General features: G+C 33.3%; 3 protein-coding genes across 4 annotated transcripts in view; all 3 read left to right on the forward strand.

Annotated features, from left to right (window-relative positions):
• The window catches only part of LOC134276729 (uncharacterized), a 108,227-nt gene extending 96,629 nt beyond the window's left edge, over positions 1-11,598 (forward strand). Inside the window, exons 3-4 of one of the 2 annotated variants that reach the window (XM_062759047.1) lie at positions 7,310-7,469; positions 9,822-11,598. In XM_062759047.1, the coding sequence (XP_062615031.1) occupies positions 7,310-7,469; positions 9,822-11,581 (1,920 nt within the window). In that variant the 3' untranslated portion in view covers positions 11,582-11,598. The remainder of the gene's footprint in view (positions 1-7,309; positions 7,470-9,821) is intronic. The other variant, XM_062759040.1, reaches the window with a different exon arrangement.
• Positions 11,594-12,511, forward strand: LOC134276713 (ankyrin-3-like; the record flags this gene model as incomplete). Its single annotated transcript, XM_062758980.1, has 1 exon — positions 11,594-12,511. A coding segment is annotated over one exon (918 nt), but the record flags the coding sequence as incomplete, so codon positions are not given.
• Positions 12,458-14,125, forward strand: LOC134276719 (ankyrin-3-like). Its single transcript, XM_062758993.1, has one exon. It carries the CDS (start codon positions 12,659-12,661, stop codon positions 14,123-14,125), a length of 1,467 nt encoding a protein of 488 aa, XP_062614977.1. The 5' UTR covers positions 12,458-12,658.
• The last annotated feature ends 12,081 nt before the right edge of the window (positions 14,126-26,206 follow it).

Below are 26,206 nucleotides of genomic sequence, written 5' to 3' on the forward strand. Positions count from 1 at the left end.
AATCCATCAGATGTCAGTACTGGGGCTGACTTAGCAAGAATCAAGTTCTACAGAAACAAAGTTGCTCATTCAACAGACGCAAGGATGAATGCAAATGAATTTAATACTAGCTGGATAGATATAGAGGGGGTAAGCGAAAGTACATTTATATCATTCAATAGTCTATGTAGAAATCAATTGTATTACCTTGCTTTATCCTTAGTGTTCCTATTCCCACATCAGTGGCTCTTCAAAAATAAACCAAATAATGAGAAAAGGCACACCAATCACTAAAAGAAAATTTAATTTTATAAATGGGTAGAACAGTGAGTAAGCAGTGGACGGGAATGAAAGTTCAATTTACTATAGTAGAACACAAAGAAAATTGAAAAAAACAAATTTATGTTTTTCTATAAAAACACATTCATAATTATTTTTACAGGGAAATGACAACAAAATGTTTGTTTTAACCTTTATTTTGGCGAACATTGGCCGTGGCATAGTAATTTGTGGGATGCCAATTAATACACACAACTTTTGGGCAAACCCACACAAATTCAACAAAATTCATCAACACAAACAAGTCATATGTGCAAAAAATGACCACCCCGGGTAAACCGCGGTTACTTATTTAAGTGTAATTAGTTATATGCACAAATCAAGCACAAAACAAATTATATCAACATATCAACAAATATTTTACATATAAAATGGTTCAACATTTCAACCCCCTTCACAGTTCAATGGTGAAAACTTCACAACAATACAAAGTTTATGTAGGCCTCAGTTGCTTTGGTGTGCGCAAACGCCACATGACAGTGAACAACCGAATGAGAGTTCGCAGTCATCCCACACATGGGGGAGCACCCAAGCAACTGACAAAAAAGCCCCCACGGACCAATGTTCTTTAGTATGTTTTGTTTAAGGATACACATTTCCTTGCTTTGACAGGAAAAATTCTAACCCCCCTTGGATATTATTTAGAAAGAGTTTATTTCCTAGGTCATTGAGGTGTACTCCATCTGGCAACAGAAATTGTGATATGTTTTTCAATAAATCAGGGTACTTTATGTAACAACCCCCCAACTCTAACACTAATGAAGCAGCTACCCTATTGGCCTTAAGACGGGAACGCTCCATTGCTTTATTGTCCCCCGAATACCTCCATTTATTTCGTGGCAGCATCTGTGACCAAACAAGTGTAGAATGTGGAAAGCGAGTCTTGATAATCTTTAGATGGGATTTAATTTTCTCAATGAGAGTATACAGATCAATTGATCCTAAATCGTTTGCCCCACAGTGAATAACCAAAAAGTCTGGGGATTCCTCATAGTCTGTCAGAAAAAAGCGCTTTCTTTTAAGTCCCAAAAAATTCAAACCTGAATATCCCTGCCACCAGATATTTATTTTCAATCTATCCAATCCAAGATTTGTTCCCTCCAGTCTGCATACTGATGCCATCATTGCATTCTTAATAATAGAAGAGCCCACACACCAGACTTTAACTTCAGAGACCTCTACAAATGTATGCAATAATTTGAATAATTCTTGTTATATTTACAAAATTACAACTTATTTGCCCCCAATATCTGCCCAACAGGACATCTTATGTATGATTTGTATGCCCTAGACTTCCAACGCCCTGCTTCCATTATGACATCTTGTGAACACCCCGCTTCAAATGTTGCAGTGGCTGCCCCGATAAGAAATGAATGGGCCCTATAATGTCCCTCAACCCCCAAAACCTGAAGTGATTTTTTCAAAACCGAAGAGAACTGATATCTGGTAAGGGGATTTTTTCCACAGTGGATAAATAATGGCCCTTTAATTTTTGGTCTTACTGCAAGATAATCTATCAAACTTGCTACTGGACACAATATTCCCCCACTTTTATCAATGGCTAAAGAAACCCCCTTTCTATCCTGATCACATTTTGACATTCTTATGTGTACAAAAACCTTGGAGTAATTAGCTTCAAATTGAACATCAGTCACTTGTAAAATTGTATGAACACTATTACCAGTAGACAATGTGAATTCCCCTATTCTGAGAAAACCAAAGAAGGCTAAAATATAAGCAGCTCTGAACAATTTTGTTTCATAACTATTGCTACAAATGCTCGATAAAACCCTAACAACTTCAGAAAGCAACTGCAAGGTTATAGGTAGCCTTGCATCTGCAGACCTACCAGTTCTTCTCATACCCTCAAGAACCTTTACAACCAGAAAGTTCTTTGTTTCATCAACCCAATTGTGAATTTTGCATTGAAAACTAATAGAAGATAGATAAGATTTTGCCGTAGCATAGGAACACTTCTTAAGTGACAGATAAGCAACAAAGTGAACATCTCTAAGAGGTGGGGGCCATGAAATTTCGTACCCAAATTCTTTCCGGAAATTATAAAATGAATTTTGTCCTGTTTCGTATGCTGTCTTAGTGTTTTCAGAGATTGAAGCATCTAGCAATTTATTCATTTGAATCTGTAAATCATGTTGACTAATTCTACTGGAAGAGGGTCTGGTCTGGTGCTTACCTCTGGTGCTAACGTCTTGAAGCGGAACCACCGTTTGCAAGAACTAGAATCTGCAATTTTGTTATCCAAGCTACTAATGTGATTTGCCCTAAATATAACATTATTGATCATCAGTCTGAAAACCAAATGTCTTACCAATCCATCACTCTTTTGGACTTGGAAGATTGGGTATTAATGACACTAACTAATGAAAGGTTATCAACATGAAACTGAACTTTTTTATGTAACAACCTAGGTCCCCATACCTCTATTGCTAAAACTACTGGTATGAGCTCAAGAAAAGTCATGTCTCTCCAAATTTCTTAGTTGTTCCAATGTTTTGGCCATTGGAGAAAAAACCAACTTCCACTAAAGTAACCCCCACAACCTAAATGACCTGAACCTGCACTATCTGTAAATAACTGTAAAATGCTAGAATCTTCCCATACAGTATTAGGAAAATATGCAACCCCATTGAAATGGTTCAAGAACACCAGCCACATTCTAAGGTCATTTTTGATTCCTACTGATAATCTTATATGATGATGTGGCTTGAAAACTCCACTAAATGCATCATACATTGTTCGAATAAAAGCTCTACTAGATCTGATTGCCTTTGAGAAAAAATTGAGCATTCCAACTAAAGACTGCATTTCTTGCAGTGTAACTTTTTCCCTATCTAAAAAATTGTCAATCAGACTCTTCAGGATTTCTAACTTAGCTTCTGGAATCTTAATTGTCATCTCTAGTGTATCAATTTCGAAACCTAGAAATATTAATTTTGTTGTTGGACCAGAAGTTTTCTCATGGGCTAGAGGTACCCCTAAATCCCCAGCTAAGTTACTAAAAGTAGACATTAGAATTTCACATTCATCACTACCAGACCTACCTGCAAAAAGGAAATCGTCTAAATAATGATCTAATGTATTCAATCCAGACTTGAACTGAGCAAGCCAGTGTAGAAAAGTTGCAAATGTTTCCCAAATTCTGCAGCTAATGGAACAACCTATGGGAAGGCATTTATCTATGTAATATAATCCATCTACAGAGAAACCTAACAAGTCAAAATCCCCTGGATTTATCGGAACTAAACGAAAAGCACTTTTAAAATCCATCTTACCTATCAATGCGCCCCTTCCCAAATTTGCAATCATATTGACTACACCATCAAATGATGCATACTGCACTGTACATAAATCTGGGTCTATAAAGTCATTGATCCCCTGGGAACTAGGATAGGATAAATGGGTATTCATTCGCCACCCTCCATCAGATTTAGGGACAATGCCAACTGGTGAAATATGGAGGTTAGAAATTGGAAGTTGATCAAGAGGACCCATGATTCGGCCAAGCTTTATTTCCTTACTTATCTTTTCCATCAACTCATCATGGTGTTCACTTGCAGACTTTAGATTTTTTGAAAACACATGACACCTTGGGCCTGTATAATTTATTTCAAAACCCTTTGAAAACCCATTTTTTAAATATAATTAGCAGCATATTTGTCTGGATATGGCTGCAAATATTCATTTAACTTTTCAACATTAATAGGGAAATTTCCTAGGGCCCATATACCTTTGTGGTCTGTGGGTTTGGGTTGGGTGTGACATAAGGGGTCTAACTTGGGGTTGCCCTTGAAGTGGTCCCCTTGGGTAACTTGTGGACTTCCCAACATAATTAGATTGAGGGCACAAATATTGTGGATGACTCCCAGAACATTTAATGCACTTGTGCATGTACTGGCAAGAAGGTCTGTCACAATGACCCTTGAAGTTGAAATTATAGCACTTGCTGTAGGCTGGGCTGTTTGGTTTAATTGTTAGTTTAGATTGTGGGGATGATGACATAAACATCAACCATAACTCATAGTCTACTTTAGACCAATCTATGGTGGGATCGATACTGCGGCGAAGTCGAAACTGCTCGTCATATTTCTTCCATCCCAAATCCCCTCCCCACACCTTGAAGCCCCGAGTCTTATGTCATGTAAATATTTCAGCAAACCCTGGTAAGATTCTGGGTGGGCTGAAGCATAAATGCTAGAGTAAACTAAGAATGCATCTGTCCATTTACTGATATTTTGAATCTTATTGCTAGGTTTAACAACCTCTCTTGTGACCAACTCCCCTTTTTCATTAAAAAATATTTTTTTCTCTGAAGATTCTGTCAGGGAAGTGTTATCAAGCAACAAACTAATCTCTATGTATGCTGAACTAATGATTTTAGACTTCAATGAGTTAGAGACATTGCTAGCCAATAGTGAATGAATGCTATCTACATATTGATTCTCATAACCAATGCTTGTACCTGATTGAGATTCAATGGCCAAAGCAGGCACAGGTGCTGGGGCCAGGGGGGTAGAGTTTGACTTTCTGGCACCAACTACATTCTCTTGGGCGGCGATGCTTCCTGAAGGACCTGGAGTCTGTTTTACAAAAGAACTTACGACTAAGGCCAAAAACTTCAGATGAATGTAACATTTTGCAAAATTAATGATTTTCTTTAAAACTGCTACTGTAAAGATATCTTACTACATTCCTTTTAGAAAGATTAGATTCATTTTCAATATATTGTTATTTAGAATGTTATACGAAGAACTAAATTTGGTCTTAAGTCCTAAGTTCTTTTTTTAAAATGGGCCCCTGGTTCCTGAACTGTATGATTATCGTCAACCTCTATCGCTACCGCTGGTCGCTCTTGTCTTGACCTCTTTGAACTTGATGCTTTGCCCTCGTTGTCTCTCAGTCTGCAATTCCGCTTAGTCTTATTTTTGGGAGGCATTTCCGCTCGTTAGATTAAATAACAAACAAAAATTACTAATTGTAATTCACCAGATACAAATTTTTTGATAAATTTGCTACGGGCAAAAATTTGCAACAATATATTCAAAATGGCTGTCGTGTCACATTTAATCGGGCTGTAAATCCAGCATAATCCAGAGAAAATATATACGTTGGATGAAAAAAGTATTAAGAACATACAAACTTTATTATCAATTAACCAAAATTTAAAATATATTTAAGGCAGATGCAAAAAAATTCTTACAAATATTATGAAAAAACTTGACAAAGAAATATTCAACCTACTCTGTATCCAGCAAGTTGATGAAAAGAAAGTTGTTCCCGAGCTTTCCTACTTATATATACCCAAGGCCGCAGGCCGACCCCGACCAAAAAATTAATACCTTTTCCCGTAAAATAAAGTCATCTGATTTCATATGCATAAAATAGATGATATTAATAAAAAAAAAACGAAATAAAGAAATCTGAATAATGGGTATGTTGCGAATTGCTCTCCAGTTAATTTTTGAGATCGTAAATTCCTCAGTTATACTTGGACATTCAGTGAGGAATCTCGACGCTTTGTCTCTCAAATGATGAACCTTGCTAGTTTATGTTAACAACATAGACAACAAAAATGGTGTTAGTTCGAATTGTTCGATATAAGTGGGGCCAACGTGCAGATCTACGTGATGATTTTCAATAAACAAGTACCTTTTGATATTACATACATATGCATAACACCCGCATTCCTATTTTACAACATTTTAACTACAAGGCTAGAGTGTTTTCTGATCGTAATTTTTCAGCCAAATTACATAGCATGACAAACTAAAATTTACACAGCTTTTCAAATCACTGATGAAATATACAGAGTACAAAAAACGGGTGAATGTCACCGAGTGTATCTAGGAACCGATAAAAAAGGTTCGTACATTAAAAAGGTGGGCTTAAGTCATATCATTGTTGTCAACAATAATCTCAAGTTGATGAGGTCATTAATTTCTAAACCAATGAGAATCGGTCACCATTTGAGAGGCATGCCGTTGAGAATGCAAAGCCTTAATGAGAGTCCAAGAATAACTGAGAATCGCACAATCAATTTAATCAATTTAAGGACATTGGCAATGTTTCTGGCTTTAGTATAGAATTTTTCAAGAATTTTGGAACATGTTTAATGGTACAAAACATGTTTAATTCTGGTTCTTTTTACACACCAAGTCAGCCTTCATTCCTAGTTTTCGTCTAATCAATGCTTTCACAATTCTTAATCAGAGTCAATGCATTACATATGTAAATTGATGATAAAAAGAACCTAGATAATTTTTAACCATTCAATTTCTCTAAAACTCATTTCTTTCACAGACGTTTTGAATAAAATACCTTGTTGTATACTTATATCCGATGACGTGTATATATTTTGGCTGAAAATGCGAAATATAGAGACAAAACAAAGAAATTCCAGCACTGTTTGTTAATTTTGAGTTGCTTCCCTTCACATCTAATTATTATTCACAATGATCAAGAGTTTCTATCATGTAATTTACGTTATGGGAAATAAATTTTCATAAATATATTTGCATTGAATTATTATAAATTTTATCAGAAGTTACTAAGCATGACCTATAGAACTGTTCTTATCCGGTTACCACTCTAGCTTTCGTAACTTTTAGCACATGTCGCATCTTTGTTCTTCCCAGCATAACTATGGTAAATGAGGACATTTTGATTGTCTGCCCTTTCAGTTTACACAATATAATGTATAACAAACTATCACTGCTTTTTTTCTTATATTATAGTTGATTCTATCCGTTAAAAAAACACGTGCTTTTGTTTACCTCTGTAAACGCTTTATTTATTTCCACCGCATAGAGAATTCCAAACGGGAGATCACTTTCAATGACTGTTTTTTAAATGGAAAAAGCCTATGTATTAAACCCTTTTTTCTCCTGAAACCCTGCCTTGCTATTGACCTTACTTTCTAATTTAGAAGACTCGTGTATAATCCTCATTATATACATGTTTGGAATCGTTTTAGGCTATTGGAAGACTTGGAGGTTCTGCTTTACTAAATGAAGCTATGACTTTAAGGGTAACCTCAATCGATGACTCTGAGCGAGAACTTCTTTTGGAGCATTTACTGGAGATAAGACAACTAAGATTGGAACGGTTAGAAACGATACCCTGGAATGTTAGAGGTGATCTTAGCAGTATCCCTAACAAAAAATACTATAGTTAACTATAGTTAACTCTAGTTTACTATAGTTAACTATAGTTATAACTTTGACACATTGAAAACTTTGATTTATTATAGTGATAACTTTGACACTTTGAAAAACTTTGACAAAAACTTTGACACTTTGAAAAACTTTATGCGAAAACTTTGACACTTTGAAAAACTTTGGTGAAAACTTTGATACTTTGAAAAACTTTATCGAAAACTTTGACACTTTGAAAAACATTATCGAAAACTTTGATACTTTGAAAAAGTTTATTGAAAACTTTGATACTTTCAAAAAAATTATCGAAAACTTTGATACTTTGAAAAACTTTATCGAAAACTTTGACACTTTGAGAAACTTTATCCAAAAATTTGATACTTTAAAAAACTTTATTGAAAACTTTGATACTTTGAAAAACTTTATCGAAAACTTTGACACTTTGAAAAACTTTGACGAAAACTTTGACACTATGAAAAACTTTGATGAAAACTTTGACACTTTGAAAAACTTTGACGAAAACTTTGACACTTTAAAAACTTTGGCGAAAACTTTGACACTTTGAAAAACTTTATTGAAAACTTTAACACTTTGAAAAACTTTATCGAAAACTTTGACACTTTGAAAAACTTATGAGAAAACTTTGACACTATGAAATTCTTTGGCGAAAACTTTGACACTTTGAAAAGTTTTGGCGAAAACTTGGACACTTTGGAAAACATTGACGAAAACTTTGTCACTTTGATTTACTATAGTTAACTATAGTAAACTATATTATTTTTATGTTAAGGATACGACTTTAATGTAAATATATACATTTGTGGAAGCTCTCTATTATATAATCATGCAGAGAACAAATATCATCATACATGTGTATGAATGAAGTTATTAAAATAGTTCATTATGTGACGTAAGCACACAGCAGAATAATATATACCGGTACATAATTATAGAATGGCTTGTTCTACTTCCTTTTCATGAATAAAAAATGAACAAAATAAGCAAGTTAAGTTATAATTTTTTAATTAACACCGTAGACAAGATTTTAATACATTTTTTGGCGATTGATAATAGAAAATAGAAACTAATCTTTGTTTTATGAGAATTTTGTCAGCTGCAGAAACTCTAAAGCTTATATTTATTTTTGGGTAGATCTTAAGTTAAATTTTAATTATAAACTATAATTTTTTCATTAAATTCTCAAAACATCATTGCAATCACGCCATGAACAACTGACAAACACCTCGGCGTTGTCGCAGTTCATTGTAAGCTTTCGCCAATTTCTCCTTAATTACATAATTGATATGTTTTTAGTTACTTAACATCCATTCTTTGTAGGCACCAACAATAGTTACTGTCGTAAAAATGTCAAGTTTTACAATATTCTTCCTATTTATGCAGCAATGATATCTTAAAAAGTGCCTGAAAAAAGCGTTCTTGATTATTCTAGGAATCTATTTTAGACATTGCTGCAATAAAAAGGAAACAAGAGTCAATCCTCAATATTGCATCAATTATTGTTCCAACACATGCTCATTTTGAAGGCATATTGTAGAAAGCTTTATATTTGTTTTCTATGAAGCTGCAATTTAGGATACAACTGCCATTTTCCCTAATATTCAGAGACATATCTATATCTAGACACCTCATATTATAAATAGAAATGGGAATCCTCCTCAACTATTGTCCACACCAGCTATTGATGTCTAGATATTTTCATTTACATCTCAAAAAACTTTCAAACAGGTTTCTTTAATGGTCACTATAATCTGTAAAACCTCCAAAGGTATAATATGAATGATTAGAGTTCAAAATATTTTTAGTAAAATCTTTTTATAGTCATAGTATTTATAGCCGAAGTGGAAAAAAGATAAAATACAAAATATATACATTCCAAAAACACGAAGTGTGTATTATAAACGGTCTTTTAATGTTTCAACTGCAATTTTATGGAACCAGTTGCCTGACACTGTTCGAAACTCTAATTCCATAGTTTGTTTTTAAAATAGCATATTTGCAAAATTATAATTTGAACAGGTGAAGAAATTCTTCTTAAATGAATTTTATCTTATGGCACAATATTTAATACTAGTATTTAATAGACTTGTATGTACAAATATGTCTGATATCATATGCCATGTATATATTCTTTCTTATTCTAGTTCCTACTATTTTTTTTTATTTGTCTGTAAATGTGTTTTATACAGGACCACAATGTAAACTAGGCATATGTACTAATTGTGTTATCCTGTCTAAATAAAGGGGAAAAAATATAAAATCTATTAACTTAGCCATATTGCATTATTTACTTTCCTGATTTTAATTATATAGAATTTATTGAGGAAAAACTGGAGTCCTGGGAAGAAGAAGATCAAGTATTTGTAGAAACAAAATCATCTACAGCTGTTGAAGAATTCATTAAAGAACACCCATGTGTTGTGGTGGTTGGTCATCCAGGATCAGGAAAGTCTGCCATTATTCATCACATCGCGCTTAAAATGGGGAGAGAAGGATTTTCCATCATACCTGTTAGTCGTCCTGAGGAGATTACGACTTATCGCAACAGAAAAAATCCTCAAGTCTTTGTTGCCGATGATCCATGTGGTGAATATACAGTTAATGAACATTTTTATGAATGGGCTAAGCATTCTGAAGATATTAAAAAATGTCTGGATTTCAAAGGAAGAGAAGGCCAAAAGAAAGCAAAACTTCTTGTTTCATGTCGGTTAGCTTTAAGCTCAGCCCGTGCATTCAGAAAGATTAAAATATTCTCAGATTTCATATTCAATTTAGATATTCTAGAAAATCATTTATCATTTATTGAGAAGAAACAAATCTTGGAAGCTTATGTTCAGTGCGAACTAGTTTTACCCAAGCAATTGTTTGAAAAGCATATTGATTGCTTCCCCTTGCTTTGTAAGTTGTATGTAAATGCTTGGGCTGATCCAGAGCGGTTGGTAACTTTTTTTGACAATCCTTTCGTTCAGTTAGTCTCGAAGCTTGACTTGATGATAGACGATCCAAAACCAGAAAGCATTTACGAATATTGTGCTCTAGTTTGTTGTTCCCTTTCAGAAGACAAACTTGCATTATATCTATCTGAAAGGGAAGCATCTGAAGACTTTGAATGCCTTAAACACATTCACAACGCTTGTGAAATAGATCTCAATCCCTTAGACTTATTTTCTGCTATCAACAGACTTGTTGGAAAGTATCTCAAAGAAATAGGTCAAACGTTTTCTCTAATACACACAAAACTGCTTGATATAATAGTTTGGCACTTTGGAAAACAATCACCAGAAACATTGATACAACATTCACCATTAGAAATATTTCAAAATAGGCTTAGACCTCTTGGAAGATTAGAATGTGATGATAATGAAGATTTGTTTCTAGTAGAATTGGATGGAAGCATGTTGACATGTTATGTAGAAAGAATACAGAAAGACATAGAACGAGGGATGGTTTTTGAAGTTTTTGAAAACCCAGCCATGCCAAAAGCACAGATTGAATCTGGTCTGATTTCTCATTTAGAAGATAGACATGTTTTGGATGAAGCACTTACGAAAATAGGCCGAAGCTTGTCATCAATTCGAATGGACTGTATGACTTCATTTTCGAAGGGAGATTTATTAAGAAATAGCCGAATTTCATTTCTTCATTTACTTATGGCATACAACTGGTCAACAGTTTTAAAATATCTGTTTCAAATTGAAAATGAGACTCTTTTTCAAACTTTATTCGATCAGAAGGCATGTTCAATATATTTGGCTGTTCTTAGTGAAAATATTGAAATTGTTAAATGGTGCTTTGAATACTATATTAAAATTTATGAAAGTGTTCACTATCTTATGGAAGAAATGTTTTCAGATGATAATTGTTTGTATTGTGACTTTAATAAAGAAAATGAAGGTCACGAAGATCATTGTCCAATTGCACGAATCCCATTGCCAATTCTAGTTTGTATAACGGGAAAAACAGAAATATTGAAATTCCTTATCCAAAAGAAAGTCTGCTCTCAGGAAGACCTTACATCAAATTTTCATTTAATGGATGAAATGGTTTCACCCTTAATGGTTAGCAGTTTTTAAGGGCATTATAATCTTACTCATTACTTACTATCAAAAGGGGCATCCGTGAACTTTCAAAATGAAGTCGGTATTTCTGTACTCCATGAGGCCTGTCGGAATAATCATGTTAATGTTATCAAATTATTACATGACTTTGGAGCTGTAGTAAATATCAAAGATGACAACGGTGAGACACCATTGTCTCTAGCATGTCGAAATGGTTCATTGGAAGCTGCAGAGCTTTTGATTACTCTTGGGGCAAATTTCAATTCACAAGACAATCTTGGATGGACAGCTTTATATTCATCCATATTTTCTGAGCAGAATAGGATTACTTCTTTCCTTATTGAGAAGGGATGCGATATTAACTTAACTACTAATGACGGCGAAACTCCATTAGCGTTAGCCTGTTTTATTGGAAATTCTGATACCATCAAATCTTTATTGGAAAAAAGAATAAATATACAAAATCAACTGAATGGACTTTGGAAAGCTTGTCAAAACGGAAATAAAAATGTCGTCTCTTTACTATTGGATCAAGGACTTGATATAAATTATAGGAATGAGAATGGTCTGACAGCACTTCATATCAGTTGTGCACATAGTAACTCAGAACTTCTTTATTATCTGCTCTTCAAAGGAGCATGTCCAAACATTCTCACCAAGGATAATCGAACTCCTTTGCATATTGCTTCAGAAAATTTATCCAAAGAATGCATCTTAATTCTTCTACAACATGAGGTAGATGTGAATGCACTAGATAAAGAGAATAAAACAGCAATCCATCATGCATGCCGAAATCCAAAAACTGAAAGATTTTTTACACATGACAAAAGAGAAAATGATCGTTGCTTCCATAGGAAAGTAAATAAGTTAAGCGGTTCAAAGAATTCTGCACAAAATGTTATTTCATATAACACATCAGATATGACCAGATATATATTAGAATAATGTCAGTATGAAAACGCATTAATAGAGAAACTTGAATGGAATGTTGAAATACTTATTCAGACAAATATAGATATAAACATCCCTGACAAAGATGGCCTTACTTCCTTACATATTGCTTGTTTGGGGAATCTTTCAAAAGTCATCGAAATGCTTTTGAAAAATAATGCAGATATAAATTTGGTGGACAAAGATGGACGAACATCTTTACATATGGCTTGCTTTAATGGGAATTTAAAGGTTTTGAAGTTACTAATACATTATGGGGCAAATGTTAATATTGCAGACAGGACTGGGTCTACAGCATTGCATATCGCTGCTCAGAACCAAGATATTGATATTCTTCCTTGTTTAATTTCTAATGGGGGGAATGTGAATCTACAGGACCAAAAAGGTTTAACACCACTTCACATTTCTTGTTATAATGGCGATATAAATATTGTACAGAAACTGTTAGAGTCTGATGCTGATGTCAAAATGCTTTCGGAAGGTGGGGTTGATTCTCTAACAGTGGCAGTTGCAAACGGCTACTATAATATATCAGACGAACTACTAAAAAAAGGTGTTCACATACTTGGTATGAACTTTCCGTATTTGCTTCAATCTGTCCAGTGTAAATCAATTATTAGCCAAATTTTGGACAAATACAGTGATGTCCTTACTTACAAAAATAGTGATGGACAGTCACTTTTGCACATATCATTATTGGAAAAGACGACACAATGGACTGACTTTCTTCTCTCTAAGGGCGATTTGATTAAATTTTCAGACAAAGAAGGGAATTTGACTTTCTTTTATGCAATTGAAAATGGGTCGCAAAACATTATAGAATTATTTTTACAAGAAGACTTGTCTGAAGCAATGAGAATCGAATGTCTTCGTATGGCACGTATGAAAGGAAGAGAGGATATTGCTTCTAGGCTGTTCAAAAAATATCCAAGTTTACTGAGTAATATGAATGGTAGTGACTACAGGATGTTACCGAAGTTGCTTAGAACCCATTGTGTATTCAATAAAATAACGGAAAATGCTTTAAATAGCAGAAAGTACATTGACATATATAGCATTATTCTTGCTGATCTTCCCGATGAATTATGGAACCTTCATAAAAGCACTGTACCATGCTTATCTCCAGAAAACTGTACGACAAGTGAGTGCAATTGGTTAGAGGAGAAAACGATAATTGATGAAGTGAGCTATGGAAATATAGCAGATTTATCCCCCTTGGAGATATGGCCGCTTCTGTTTTATTCAGATAATCCGATATTAAAAGGTTTACATCGCTCTGATTTTATTTGTTTGACAAAAGATATTATAACATTGAAGGATGTCATTGGAAATACCATTTTACATTATTTGTGCTTAACGGAAAATAAAAGTTTCTTCTTTACTTTACATCACCTTTGGTCAATTGAAAATGAAGATTTATTCCATACTCCTCCCGTCCAAAATATGGCAAAAATAAGAACGCTTATCAATATGCAGAACCTTGCGGGATGTACACCCCTCCACTACGCAGTAAAAAATCCTGCCTTTTTTCGTTTGCTTGTTAAACTTGGAGCTGAAATCGGAATTAAGGACAAATCTGGCCATGTTGCTGAGCATTATCGACCGTAAATTTACTATTCAAAATTAATTTCTTTAAAACGCTACTCCTCCTACAATTTTGATCTGATTTCAATATAACTTGGCACACAAGTAGACTACACTAAGATACATAAAATAATGCATCGGTTTTTGATTTCGATGAACGGTGTTGCCATGGTTACTAAAAATAGAATTTTCTGTGAAATTCCTTTTAAACGTTAGTCCTCCTACAATTTTGATCTGATTTCAATATAACTTGGCACACAAGTAGACTACACTAAGATACATAAAACAGTGCATCGGATTTTGATTTTGATGAACGGTGTTGCCATGGTTACTAAAAATAGAATTTTCTGTGAAATTCCATTAAAACGCTACTTCTCTTACAATTTTGATCTGATATCAATATAACATTGCACACAAGTAGACTACACAAAGATACATAAAATAGTGCATCAGTTTTTGAATTCGATGAAAGGTGTTGCCATGGTTACTAAAACAAGAATTTTCTGTGAAATTCCTTTAAAATGCTACTCCTCCTACAGTTTTGGTCTGATTGCAATATAACTTGGCACACAAATAGACTACACTAAGATATATAAAATAGTACATCAGTTTTTGATTTTGACGAACGGTGTTGCCATGGTTACTATAAATAGAAATGTCTGTGAAATTCCTTTAAAACGCTACTCCTTCTACAGTTTTGGTCTGATGGCAATGGCTTCTTTTCTCATCCTTTGTTATAAGTACAAACCAGTAGAGCTACAGTCTCGACAGAGACTTCTGGTATCATTATATGATGGTATTTTGTCATTATATGATGGTATTTTATCATTATATGATGGTATTTTATCATTATATGATGGAATTTTGTCGTTATATGATGGTATTTCATCATTATATGATGGTATTTTGTCATTATATGATGGTATGTTGTCATTATATGATGGTATTTTGTCATTATATGATGGTATTTTGTCAATATATGCTACTACTTTTCATTATACTACTTTTCTTTATACTACTTTTCATTATATGCTACTACCTTTTCGTCTTTATTTCTAGCTTCGATCATCCAGTAAATGTTTCAGAATTCATTGAATATCACTCAGAGGAAATTGTTTCGGTAATAAATTTTAACCCATATCATAATAATAACGCAATATATCTATCTCCGGATAACACAGAATTCCCCCTCCCCCAGATTGAGAATCGCACTCGTTTACACTTGCAGAGGAAATGCACTCACAAAATATAAATACCTATTTCTTCAAAGATAAGATACAATCTTACATGGCATGCTTGTATTTATTTTCTTTAGTCTCCGTAATCGCGTAAACAGCGTCAAAACTCTGCTCGCCGAGTGAGTGGAAAAGTCGAACTCAACCATGAAAGGGTATGTGCTAAGTATTCCCGAAAAATGTTGACAGATATGCTTGTAATTGTTTTGTATTATCAGCCTCAGAGTTCTTCACTATGTCTTTTAAATTTTTCTTATCTACAACTTGCGAACTTCCATGTTTGTCTAAAGCGAAAGTGAAAACGAGGCAGCTCGTGCGAGTCATTATTCGCTTTCAGCGGTCGTTATTAAAAAATAAGTACTTCGTATTGACCAAACAGATTATCGGATTTCACAAAGTTATATAATATCATCATATAATGATAAAATACCATCATATAATGACAAAATACCATCATAAAATGATAAAATACCATCATATAATGACAAAATACCAGCATACCGTAAATCTGGAAAATTTTACTGTAGATAAATTTTTAGCAAATTTGCGCGTACATTGCATTCGCAAAAATATTTTTCTTAAAAATAAATCAACATGTGAAGAATTTTTTTTCTTAGAGCTCGTGTCTTTTTTTTAACTCAGAGAATAGGCGTCGGTAAGCACTGGTCATTTTTAAAGAAACCCGTTTATACTACTACAACTACAAGTTAATTACCCGTGATTGTAAATTGCCCTCATTATATGCAATATCTTCCGATGGTTTAACAAGCACTGAGACGGTATGCCCTTTTTTAATTATTTTGCCAATAAAGAGAGAACTGTTATTTTATCTAACCGTGTATCAACACGGGCGATCACTCGAACTTAGTGCATTTACTAGAGAGTTCCAAATGTAAACACGGCGTCTAAATTTTAGGTGAGAAAAAAAACCAAACGTTGAGAAAATTAGTTATATTTTTTACTTCATTTGGATTATATTTTAGGTAAAGGCATACACAATCTCTAAAATGTTTTTATAATCAATTAAAAAGTTATTTTCAGTGCAAATCCTTTTACATGTATTTTATCAAAATTGTTTCGGAGCGATTCTGCCACGTTACTAGTAATTTGGTGGTATTCTAACTGTGCATACTAATTTGAAACAATACCTGGTTTGAAAATCTTCATTGATTTTTTATTTCTAGCGCCAGTAACAATTTGCAAAAATTTGAAGCGTAAAAATTAATCAACAGCTTTTTGACCCAAATTCGCAAAAATAAATCGACGTAAAAATTTCCAGATTTACGGTATAATGAAAGTTCTCCACATAAGGCAGTTACGGCGTTCCATATAATTGACTTTAGTACATTATTCACCTAAGAACCAAATCATGTAGGATGGAATTTTATGGCTTCGATCTTACAGTAGCAATATTTAATGGAATATTCTTCTGAATTACAATGTACGATATAATTTATGTTGAATTTATATGTTTTTCGTTATCATAATCATAATAAATGCTTATAATAACTTATAAAGGACATTTAGAGTGACATAATTTTTTAGTTGTAGTGTTTTAAAGATAATTTTCAATCTTCAAAGATCATAAGATTTTTTTTGTAAAATGGAGATAACAAACAGTACCGAAAATATAATATTTTACTCCTTTATAATTTCTATTAATTAAATTAGTCTCCTCCTGCTGAAACCAGGGGCCTCGCATTGATTTCCTCCTCATCTGTTCATCTGTTTATATAGCTGTAAGTCTGTCAGTATGTCACACTTGATTTTGTGGCACTTTTAAGAAGGAGTTTAATGTTTTGCGCTTGTCGGAAAGGAACTAGCATTGCGTATGCAATAAACTTAGAATGTTTGATAGAGCTGTATTTTGAAAAAATAATGTTCTATTTTCTCTCCCTTTGAAAAGTTGGTTGGTATTTGAGAAAAAATCAGATGTAATATGATATAACTGTTTTGTCATAGAACAACTGTTTATTTATTACTATAAAAAAAAAATGTTGGTATTTTTCAGTTACATGTGTCTCATAGTAGATAAATACACATGTGTCTTACATGTAGATACCATAAACCGCTATTTTTCCTGTATTATTATTTTTTAGAAAATTCATCGTGTTTTTATTAGTTTATTTGTTTGTAATTTTTTTTAAGTTATTTCATTCTTTTTATGTCTACTTACCTGTTGTATATGACTTTTTTCGCATTACAGAACTTAGTATGGCTGTGAATACTACATCTGATATTTAACTGCAAATCAATATTATTACATTTTAGTTGTGTCCATATTTCAAAAATGACTTTGTAAAATTGTGGTAATTTTGAGTATGCATATAGCCAATTTAAACAACTTCTGTTTATCATAAAGTCATTCAATACTATAACCGTCAGGTAAGATTAAATTATACTTCTTCATCTTGCTTTTGTATTACTAAATATCCTTCTAACCCGACCAAGCTTTAATGATTTTAATTGTGCTTCAAAATTGGGACTTTTAATCCACCTTAATGATTTACTTGGCAGGATGCAGAACTTTGAATGTTTGGCTTTTCAGTTTTCCATATGAACATGTTACTTTTAGTTCTTCTAATTTTCTATTTTAAAAGTTCTTAGCACGTGCGTTTTGTTCCCCACTTGAACTAAACCAAATACCATGGGTAAAAATTCACGTTCTGACCATTTCACTGGCAATATTCGTGGTTTGAAATTTGTATTCTTTCCTTTCCAAATTGCTTCAGTTTTATTTAAATTTATTTGCAGTCCAGAACAATGCTTGAAATTATGAAAAACATTAAATATTTCCGATTTTTAATCACTTAGAAAACATGTAATGGCATCTGCTTACTGCCTTATCCTAAATTCAGTGTCCCCTACTATGACAAAACTATAAGGCATACCTTCTGTTTAGATTTTACACCTTAATTGAAAGAAACAAAAATACATACAATGATTGGATTACTAGCTGTATCCCTAATTTTGATGTCATTTTAGCGTGAATTTATCTTTTATATTTCTACATGTACGTTGAGTTAACACAAAAATGACATCTAGGACAATTTCATAATTACATGTGTAGTTTGTTAAGGTGGATGTAACACCAACTTTTTATTTTATAGATCGTTAAGTCATTCTTTTTAAACAATGGTTTCAGCATTGAAAGGCCGATTTTAGCTCTTAATTATTCTATATGAATTTGTTTTTTTTTTATATTTTCCAAAGAAAATCATGAATGCATCATATGAATATCTTATAAAATATGTAAAGAAAGGCTGGTTAGACTTTTTAATTTTTTTTATTAAAAATATTTTTTAAGAAAAAAAAACATTATTTGTGAACATTTTTTAAACCTATGGTTAAAAACGCCATAAAACTAGTCACAACTAAGGACAACGTGTCTGTCAAGGATATCTTAAAAGAAATTGAAAAGAAATTTTAGAGCAATTAATATTTTTAATATTTGGACCTAACCCGATCAAAATTAAACTGATCCCGATCAAAATTGACACAAAATGAATAAAATGCTAATTTATTGCCTCTTCATGTATTTACAATGAAGAAATCTATTTTATTGTCAGGTTCTTCAATGTTTTAATCATTATAACACCCAATCAGACTAGTATTCTTGGGGGAATGTTAATTATTTCCATTTTACATTAACGGTTTGGGATCGGTTTAATTTTGATCGGGATTGGCCAAAATTAGAAAAAAAAATAATTTCTCTAAAATTTGGCTTCTTTGTTTCAATTTCTTTTATAATTATGATTAATGAGCATGTTCTCCCCAGTTGTGACTTGTTTGAAGATTTTAACCACAAGTTTTAAATAAAATTCACAAATTATGTGTTTTATTGTTATAAATATTTTTTATTTAATATTTATACGACTTTTCTTTACATATTTTATTAGGTATTCATGTAATGCATTCATTTACAGCAAAATTTTTACAAACGAATTCAAATGAAACAACTAAGAGCTAATGTCGGCCGTTCAATGCTGAAACCATTGTTTAAAAAGGTTGACTCAGAGGTCTATAAAATGAAAAGTTGGTGTGGCATTCCTCCTTAAGAAACAGAAATAAAGAAAAAGCCCGAAACATCAGTGTGAAAGAATGAAAACACAAAATTTCAAGCATTGTCATTTAACAGTTACCATGTAAGTTTACTTACCATAATATGGGTTTATCCATATTTCATATTTTGATTTTGTTCTTAATACATGGCCGTGTTCGTCAACTTCTTAAAATGAAACGCTCTGATCATTAAAGTCACTTTTTTTTCATTTTAATGAGAGCGTGTCTTTTTTTTTTTTTGCTCAGGCCTTATTTCTCATAGATTGGACGTCTGATTTCCATGAAATAATGCTATTATCACCGGTAGAAATACACAAGTAGGTTACTTTGTTTAATAATTTATTAACGGTCCAAAACTTGGCGTTTCTATACAATCTGTAGGTCGGTGTGGACAGTGCAATGCCCACTTTCCAACTGAAGATCTTGTACAAAACAACCGATTTATAACAATAATGATAGAACAATTACAGTGAATAGTTACTCTGGGCATTAAGGCATAATTGATATTATTGACAAATAATTAACAATTTAACACAAGTACAAGTGGTATCAAATGTCTTGCAGTCAATGTCTTTTATTATGGTATTATAAACACAAAATCAAAGAATATAACTATCATTCAAAATCTGTTCATTTCACAGAACCCCTTTGTCCCCCACCCCTCGAAACACGTCCTCTTGTTTCCAAGATTGTCTTGTGTTGCCAGGCAACTTCTGACAATGTTGGAAGTCCTTGGGTACTGCTTGTTGGCTCCATGGGGCGGTCCACTGTAGTTGGTTTTTTTTGAGGAATGAAACTCTTTGTATTTCCGGAGTGAATTTATCTCCTCCTGTTTCTTTTTGGTGTCGTTATGAAATTTATCGATCACTTTTTTTCGATTCCTCAAGGTCTTTTTATACAGCAGAGAGTTTTCCCGGAGTTCTTTGATAGTCTTGTCTTTTTCTAAGAACCGTGTTAGAGACACTTGCCCCTCACGCAACCATTTATTTTGGTAGTACTGGGCGTCGGATTTGTTAGATGTTGCCTGGTCCCTGAATTTTTTAACTTGGGCCTCCAAAGTTTCACTATAAATTCCAATAATGCTGACAGATGAGAAAAGCATTTCTTTCAATGTTCTTTACGATTTTTGCGGGTTCGAAATTTAACTATTCTTTCCCTGTCTCTGGTTTGCTTCCTTCCTTCGCACTGTACATTTCGTCAGTCTGCGTTTCAACTGAGCGCGTCGGTACTGCAAAGACAGCACAGATGGTACAGGAATTTCCTGTTTTTCACATCCTAGCATAATGTCTTCCTCCTAAACACTTGAAACATGATGAAGTCATTGCGTTGGAGACGGTCCATCCGTGTCTTAATGCGCAGTATCCACTTTGATGTAATGTAAAGCGCGGTTGGACTGGTTGCATCCTGGCAGGAACAAATGAATACATGTTCATGAAAAGGGGAGTTCTCGTATGAAAAACTCGTTTTGAGGTATGAGAGTATTGGGAACTAACTACTACAATGTACATTATATGCAGCAGCCCCGGGTAAATTACACTTAGGATTCTCCGCCGAATATCACCGGTCATTTTAGTATCTATTTCTCTACTTTAGCGATTACTAAGAAATTAGCTCAACATTCGGAATATTTTCCACATTTATTAATTTAAGTTCATAAAACATGTAACAACAGTCTGGGGAATAGGCTACTCATCACTCCGTACAATATGTAAATGGGAAAAGTCGCTAGATAATTAGCTAAACGGACAGAGAGTCGGACCTTATGACAATAAGGTAAACGTTACGGTTTAGACGGATATTTCTTAATCTACGTGTATCTTTTCTCTTACTCTAGATCTGATTCTTTAGTGCCGAAAAAATCAATATTTTCAAAAAACACTGTTTCAATGTATATTTTTCCTAGATAAAGATTTTTCTTTAGATCACAACTGGAATACGTCGTTACTCAGAAGAAGACACTGAAAAGCTAAAGGAAGTTAACCTGCAGTTAAAATAGTTACTGGATCAACACTTTTAACTTAAAAAAATCACTCTGAAAACAGAAGAAATTGAGCTAATGAAGTACTGTATAAAGGGTTTTTTTTCGCCCCGTCTTATTTTGGCCCGTTTTAAATTCGCCCAGTCACAGTTCTGTTTAGGAAATTATGCTGTGTAATTTGAATTCGCCCAATCAAGAAGAGGTCGAAAGCGGTGAAAACAAAACGGGGGCGAAAATTTCCCTGTATACAGTTTATCATCAAAAAACAAACTAACTTGTACATGAATTTACACAAAATTTTGCTCCCGATATTAAAGCAATATTTCACAATTTTCTATTTGAAATTCTTCAAATACTGGTATTCCTTGCTAAAATGCAGAAAAAAAAATTCATTGAATTCGTTATTTCTGATACTTTCAGAAAATTTAATTTAATTTAATTTAATCAAAAGAGCCCCGCCCTAACACCAGATCCCTTGACCCTGAAGCCATGAAGATTTTTGAAGAATTAATGCAATCAATAGAGCCCCACCCTAACAGCAGAACCCCGACCCTGGGTTTATGAAATTCACAATTTTTGAAGATGCGCTCTTGTTAATCATAACTTTGTACTTAGAAGTTTGTTTAATACCCAGGAGAGAGAAGAAGATTTTCAAAGAATTAATGGGTTTTTACTATATAATCATTAAAGCCCCCCCCCTTTACCCCAGAAAACCTGACCCAGGGGCCATGAAATTCACAATTTTCGAAGAGCGACCCAAGGGCCATGAAATTCACAATTTTCGAAGAGGCACTCTTTGTCATCATAACTATGTCCTTTGCTAGTTTGTTTAATACCAAGAAGCAGAGGAGAAGATTTCCAAAGAAATAATACACTTTTAATCAATAATCTATATAGCCCCATCCTAACACCAAATTAACCCCTAAACCAGGGGTCATGAATTTCACAATTTTGGTAGGAGACTCAAAGCTGATTACAATCATGCCAACAGTTTGACTGCTTGATGTCCATGAGTAAAGAAGAAGATTTTTAAAGATTGCACTAATTTTATTGGTTTTGGCCCCACCACTAAGGCCCAAGGGGGGCAAGGACGATGACATCCACAATTTTTGCCGCCCTTTTTCCATAGATGCTGTATACCAAATTTGGTTGAAATTGGTTTAGTTGTTTCAGAGAAGAAGCTAAAAATGTTCGAAAGTTTACGACCGACGAACGACATACGACGACGGACGTAGGTCACCTGAGTTTACTCAGGTGAGCTAAAAGGAGAAGCAACTCTCAAAGTCACATTACAACTTTAAAAAAAAAAAAAAACGTTTGTCAATCAAACTTGTAAAACCTCCAAAATATTTTTCACCCGTATATTATTCAGGCAAGACTAAGACATACGTAATTGTATTTTGAATTCTTACTCTTTTATTTATTACAGACAAGTAATAACAAGTCTTAGTTGTTCATGTGAACTTAAATTGTGAACCGTTAAATACCAGTATTTTACACCATTCGATTTTGCATTTGTGAAAAAATTATTAATAAGCAACTGCTAAATTTCTTCAATGAACAACATATCATCGTTCGATATTATGTACATTATGATATGTTAACATATGTTAAAAGCAATCATGTGATTGTGGACTCAACACAAAAAATATTTTATGCTTAAGTAATCATTCTTTTTAATGTGCATATTGAAAAAAAAATGAACGAAAACATATTATAATTATAAAATATATTTGAATAAATCAAAAGTCGTTTTTAAAATTAATCTGTTGTACTTATTTTTGGTAATATTAATGTATATTAATTTTTCTTTATTATTTTGCAATTTTTCAATTTTAAAATGTGCGTGGCCTTATTTTTAGGGAGAGGATATGTTTATACATGTATATGGAACGCCGTCACTGCCTTATAGCAGAACACAACGATTGCATTGCGTCAACCTTCCATTACATAATGTCAACTCTTTATGACATTTACTCACACTACTATTGCATTGTGTGAACTTTCTTTTACATAATGTCAACTCTATACGACATTTACTCACACTACTATTACATTATGTTAACCTTCCGTTTCATTATGTCTACTCTTTATGACATTTACACACACTATTATTCCATTGTGTTAACCTTCCATTACATTATGTCAACTTTTTATGACATTTACTCACATTACTATTGCGTTGTATCAACCTTCCATTATATTATGTCAACTCTTTATTACATTAACCCATACTACTACTGCATTGTGTCAACCTTCCATTATATTATGTCAACTCTTTATGACATTATCCCACACTACTATTGTATCGTGTAAACCTTCCTTTACATTATGTCAACACTTTATGACATTTACACATTCTACAATTATGTTTCGTCAACTCGCATTTCGTTATGTTAACTGTTCATGACATTTAATTAAACAATTATTACACTGTGTAAACCTATCATTACATTATGTCAATTCTTTATGATATTAACTCACACTACTACGTTATGTCGATTCACTATTACGTTATGCGAACACGGGTATCCTCGGCCTTTATATGAGCATAACGTATTTTCCGCGTTCCGCAAGCACTAAAATTGGCGGTAGAGAAAATTGTCGTAGAAGAAAATCTCAGCGATTTGGGAATGGCATCTTTAAATAAACACTTTAAGCGACAAAGGATTGACAATCTTGAAACGTGCAAAGCCTTAACACTGCGACTGTGAATTAAAGTCACGTCGAAATTCAATTGCGTTTACTTTAATCTGATAATTAAATAAATCAAATATTAAGAGTCGTGCAGCAATTTTTTTTCTTTTTATTTTGAATTGTTTGTTTGTTTGTTTGTTTTTTTTTTTTTTTTTTTTTTTTTTTTTGATAAAAGTCTTAAACTTCAGATCTTACTAAGAACATTGTCATAAGTTTTTTTTATCAGTCTTTAACTTCCCTTTTTTAAAGTGTAAACGCATCGTATAACACACGTGCACTGGTGGGTTGGGGGATCCCGCCCTACCATCTTTAGTGACCAAAACATTGCATTAGTTTCACATTAAGTTTAGCTGAATTAAGTTGAAAATTTTTTTCTATAAAACTCTAAAGCCTGAGAGCTTCTCCGCTTTCCCCCGTGGTCTCCAACCATATACCGCCCCCCTTCGGCTTGGACAATTTTTTTGTTCAAGATTCTCATATCCGCCACTGATATGTGCCCATGCATGCTTACTAAGGCATATTCAATTGCTTTAGATGAGTGATTGGTAGATTTTTGAAATAGAATTCTGGCCCTGGAATGGTTGAAAGAATTACTAATTCCAATGACGTATCATCTTTTTTGAAAGTAGGGTCAGCCAGAAAAAAAACATTCGCCCGAAAAAACTTGACAAGCCAAAAAAAAAAAAAAAATATATCCACTCCAAGCCCGAAAATCCTATTTCGGGGAGGGGGGGTCCAACTTCGATCAGTCCTATTTTTTTTTTGTCAGACATACTACATTATATTACCCTCAGTGGACTATACTTCAACAAAAAGTGGGGGTGGGGGCTGTACTTTCAATGAGCATTACATTTTGTATTGTAAAGTTATGTCTGGAAAAAGAGGGGGGGGCTGATTTTTTTGTGTCTGTAATTCTTCCTAATCAATCAGGACACCCCCAACCCCAACCCCCCCTCTTACCAGTCATAGAAACACGGTCGTCAACATTCATTATATACCAGATATACAGCTTTGAGATAATGTAAATGTAATTTACATCAGGTAATGCACTTTTGGAATCAACATGATAAAGAGTTAACACAATACCAGTATAAAGATATTTTAAGATCGCATAAGAAAGAGTTGACATAACGTAATTATATATCCACATCACGGATTAGAGTTTTGACATAATGTGATAAAGTGTTGATATAATATTAAGAAATGTTCACATCATGTTATACACTTTTTACACCTCGTAATAAAGCACTGACATAAAGGTAAAATGTGTTCACCTCACATCATGATGCTCCCGCCGTAAAATAAAGATAAATCCATATCATGTAATAATGCTTTGATATAATAGAAATACACAATCTCAAAAACGAATGGATTTTTGACTTCATGTAATGATAAGTTTAATTATAAAACACAATCCACTTGACGTAATGCAATTTTGACCTCACATATTAAAGAAATGAAATGATGTAAAGAAACATTCATTTCTCGTAATAAAGTTTTAACACAATGTAAACTCATTATCACTTCACATAATGAATTTTTGACTTCAAGTTATGAAGTGCTGACATAATGAAAGAATGTATTTACTTAATGTAATGCAGCATTGACATGATGTAAAGATATTTTTACATAATCTCATAAAAAATTGACATAACGTAAAGATATGTTCACATCACGTAATGATAAATTGACATAATAATTGCATAGTTGTATGCTATAAGGCAGTGATGGCGTTCCATACATGTACCTTTGTTTCCACTATTGATTCTTTTCCTTCAGAAAATGAGTATTACATTGCTTCATGTATATTTAATTCATTTAATATAACTTACAGACTGGTAGCAATTTTAGAGGTATGTTACGGGAGGGGGGGTGGGTGGGGGGGGGGGGTGAGTATTTTCAGTTTTGACGCCATTTAAATGGACAGTTAATAGACAGGCGCAAAAAGGGACACCGGGCCTAATTATTAAGCTGTTGTATGGGTGAGGGGAGGGGGCATTAAAATAAAGTAGAGGGTCTTTATATATAATAAAGACAAAAAATTGAATATGTTTATAATAATTGCCCCCCCCCCCCCGCGATAATGAATGATTTTCCTAATATTTTTCATATGGAAAGTTGTGCAGATTTAAC

This window comes from Saccostrea cucullata, unplaced genomic scaffold (assembly GCF_032062105.1).
Source record: "Saccostrea cucullata isolate Sc308-1 unplaced genomic scaffold, CSIRO_AGI_Scuc_v1 ctg2261, whole genome shotgun sequence".
NCBI classification, from domain to species: domain Eukaryota; kingdom Metazoa; phylum Mollusca; class Bivalvia; order Ostreida; family Ostreidae; genus Saccostrea; species Saccostrea cuccullata.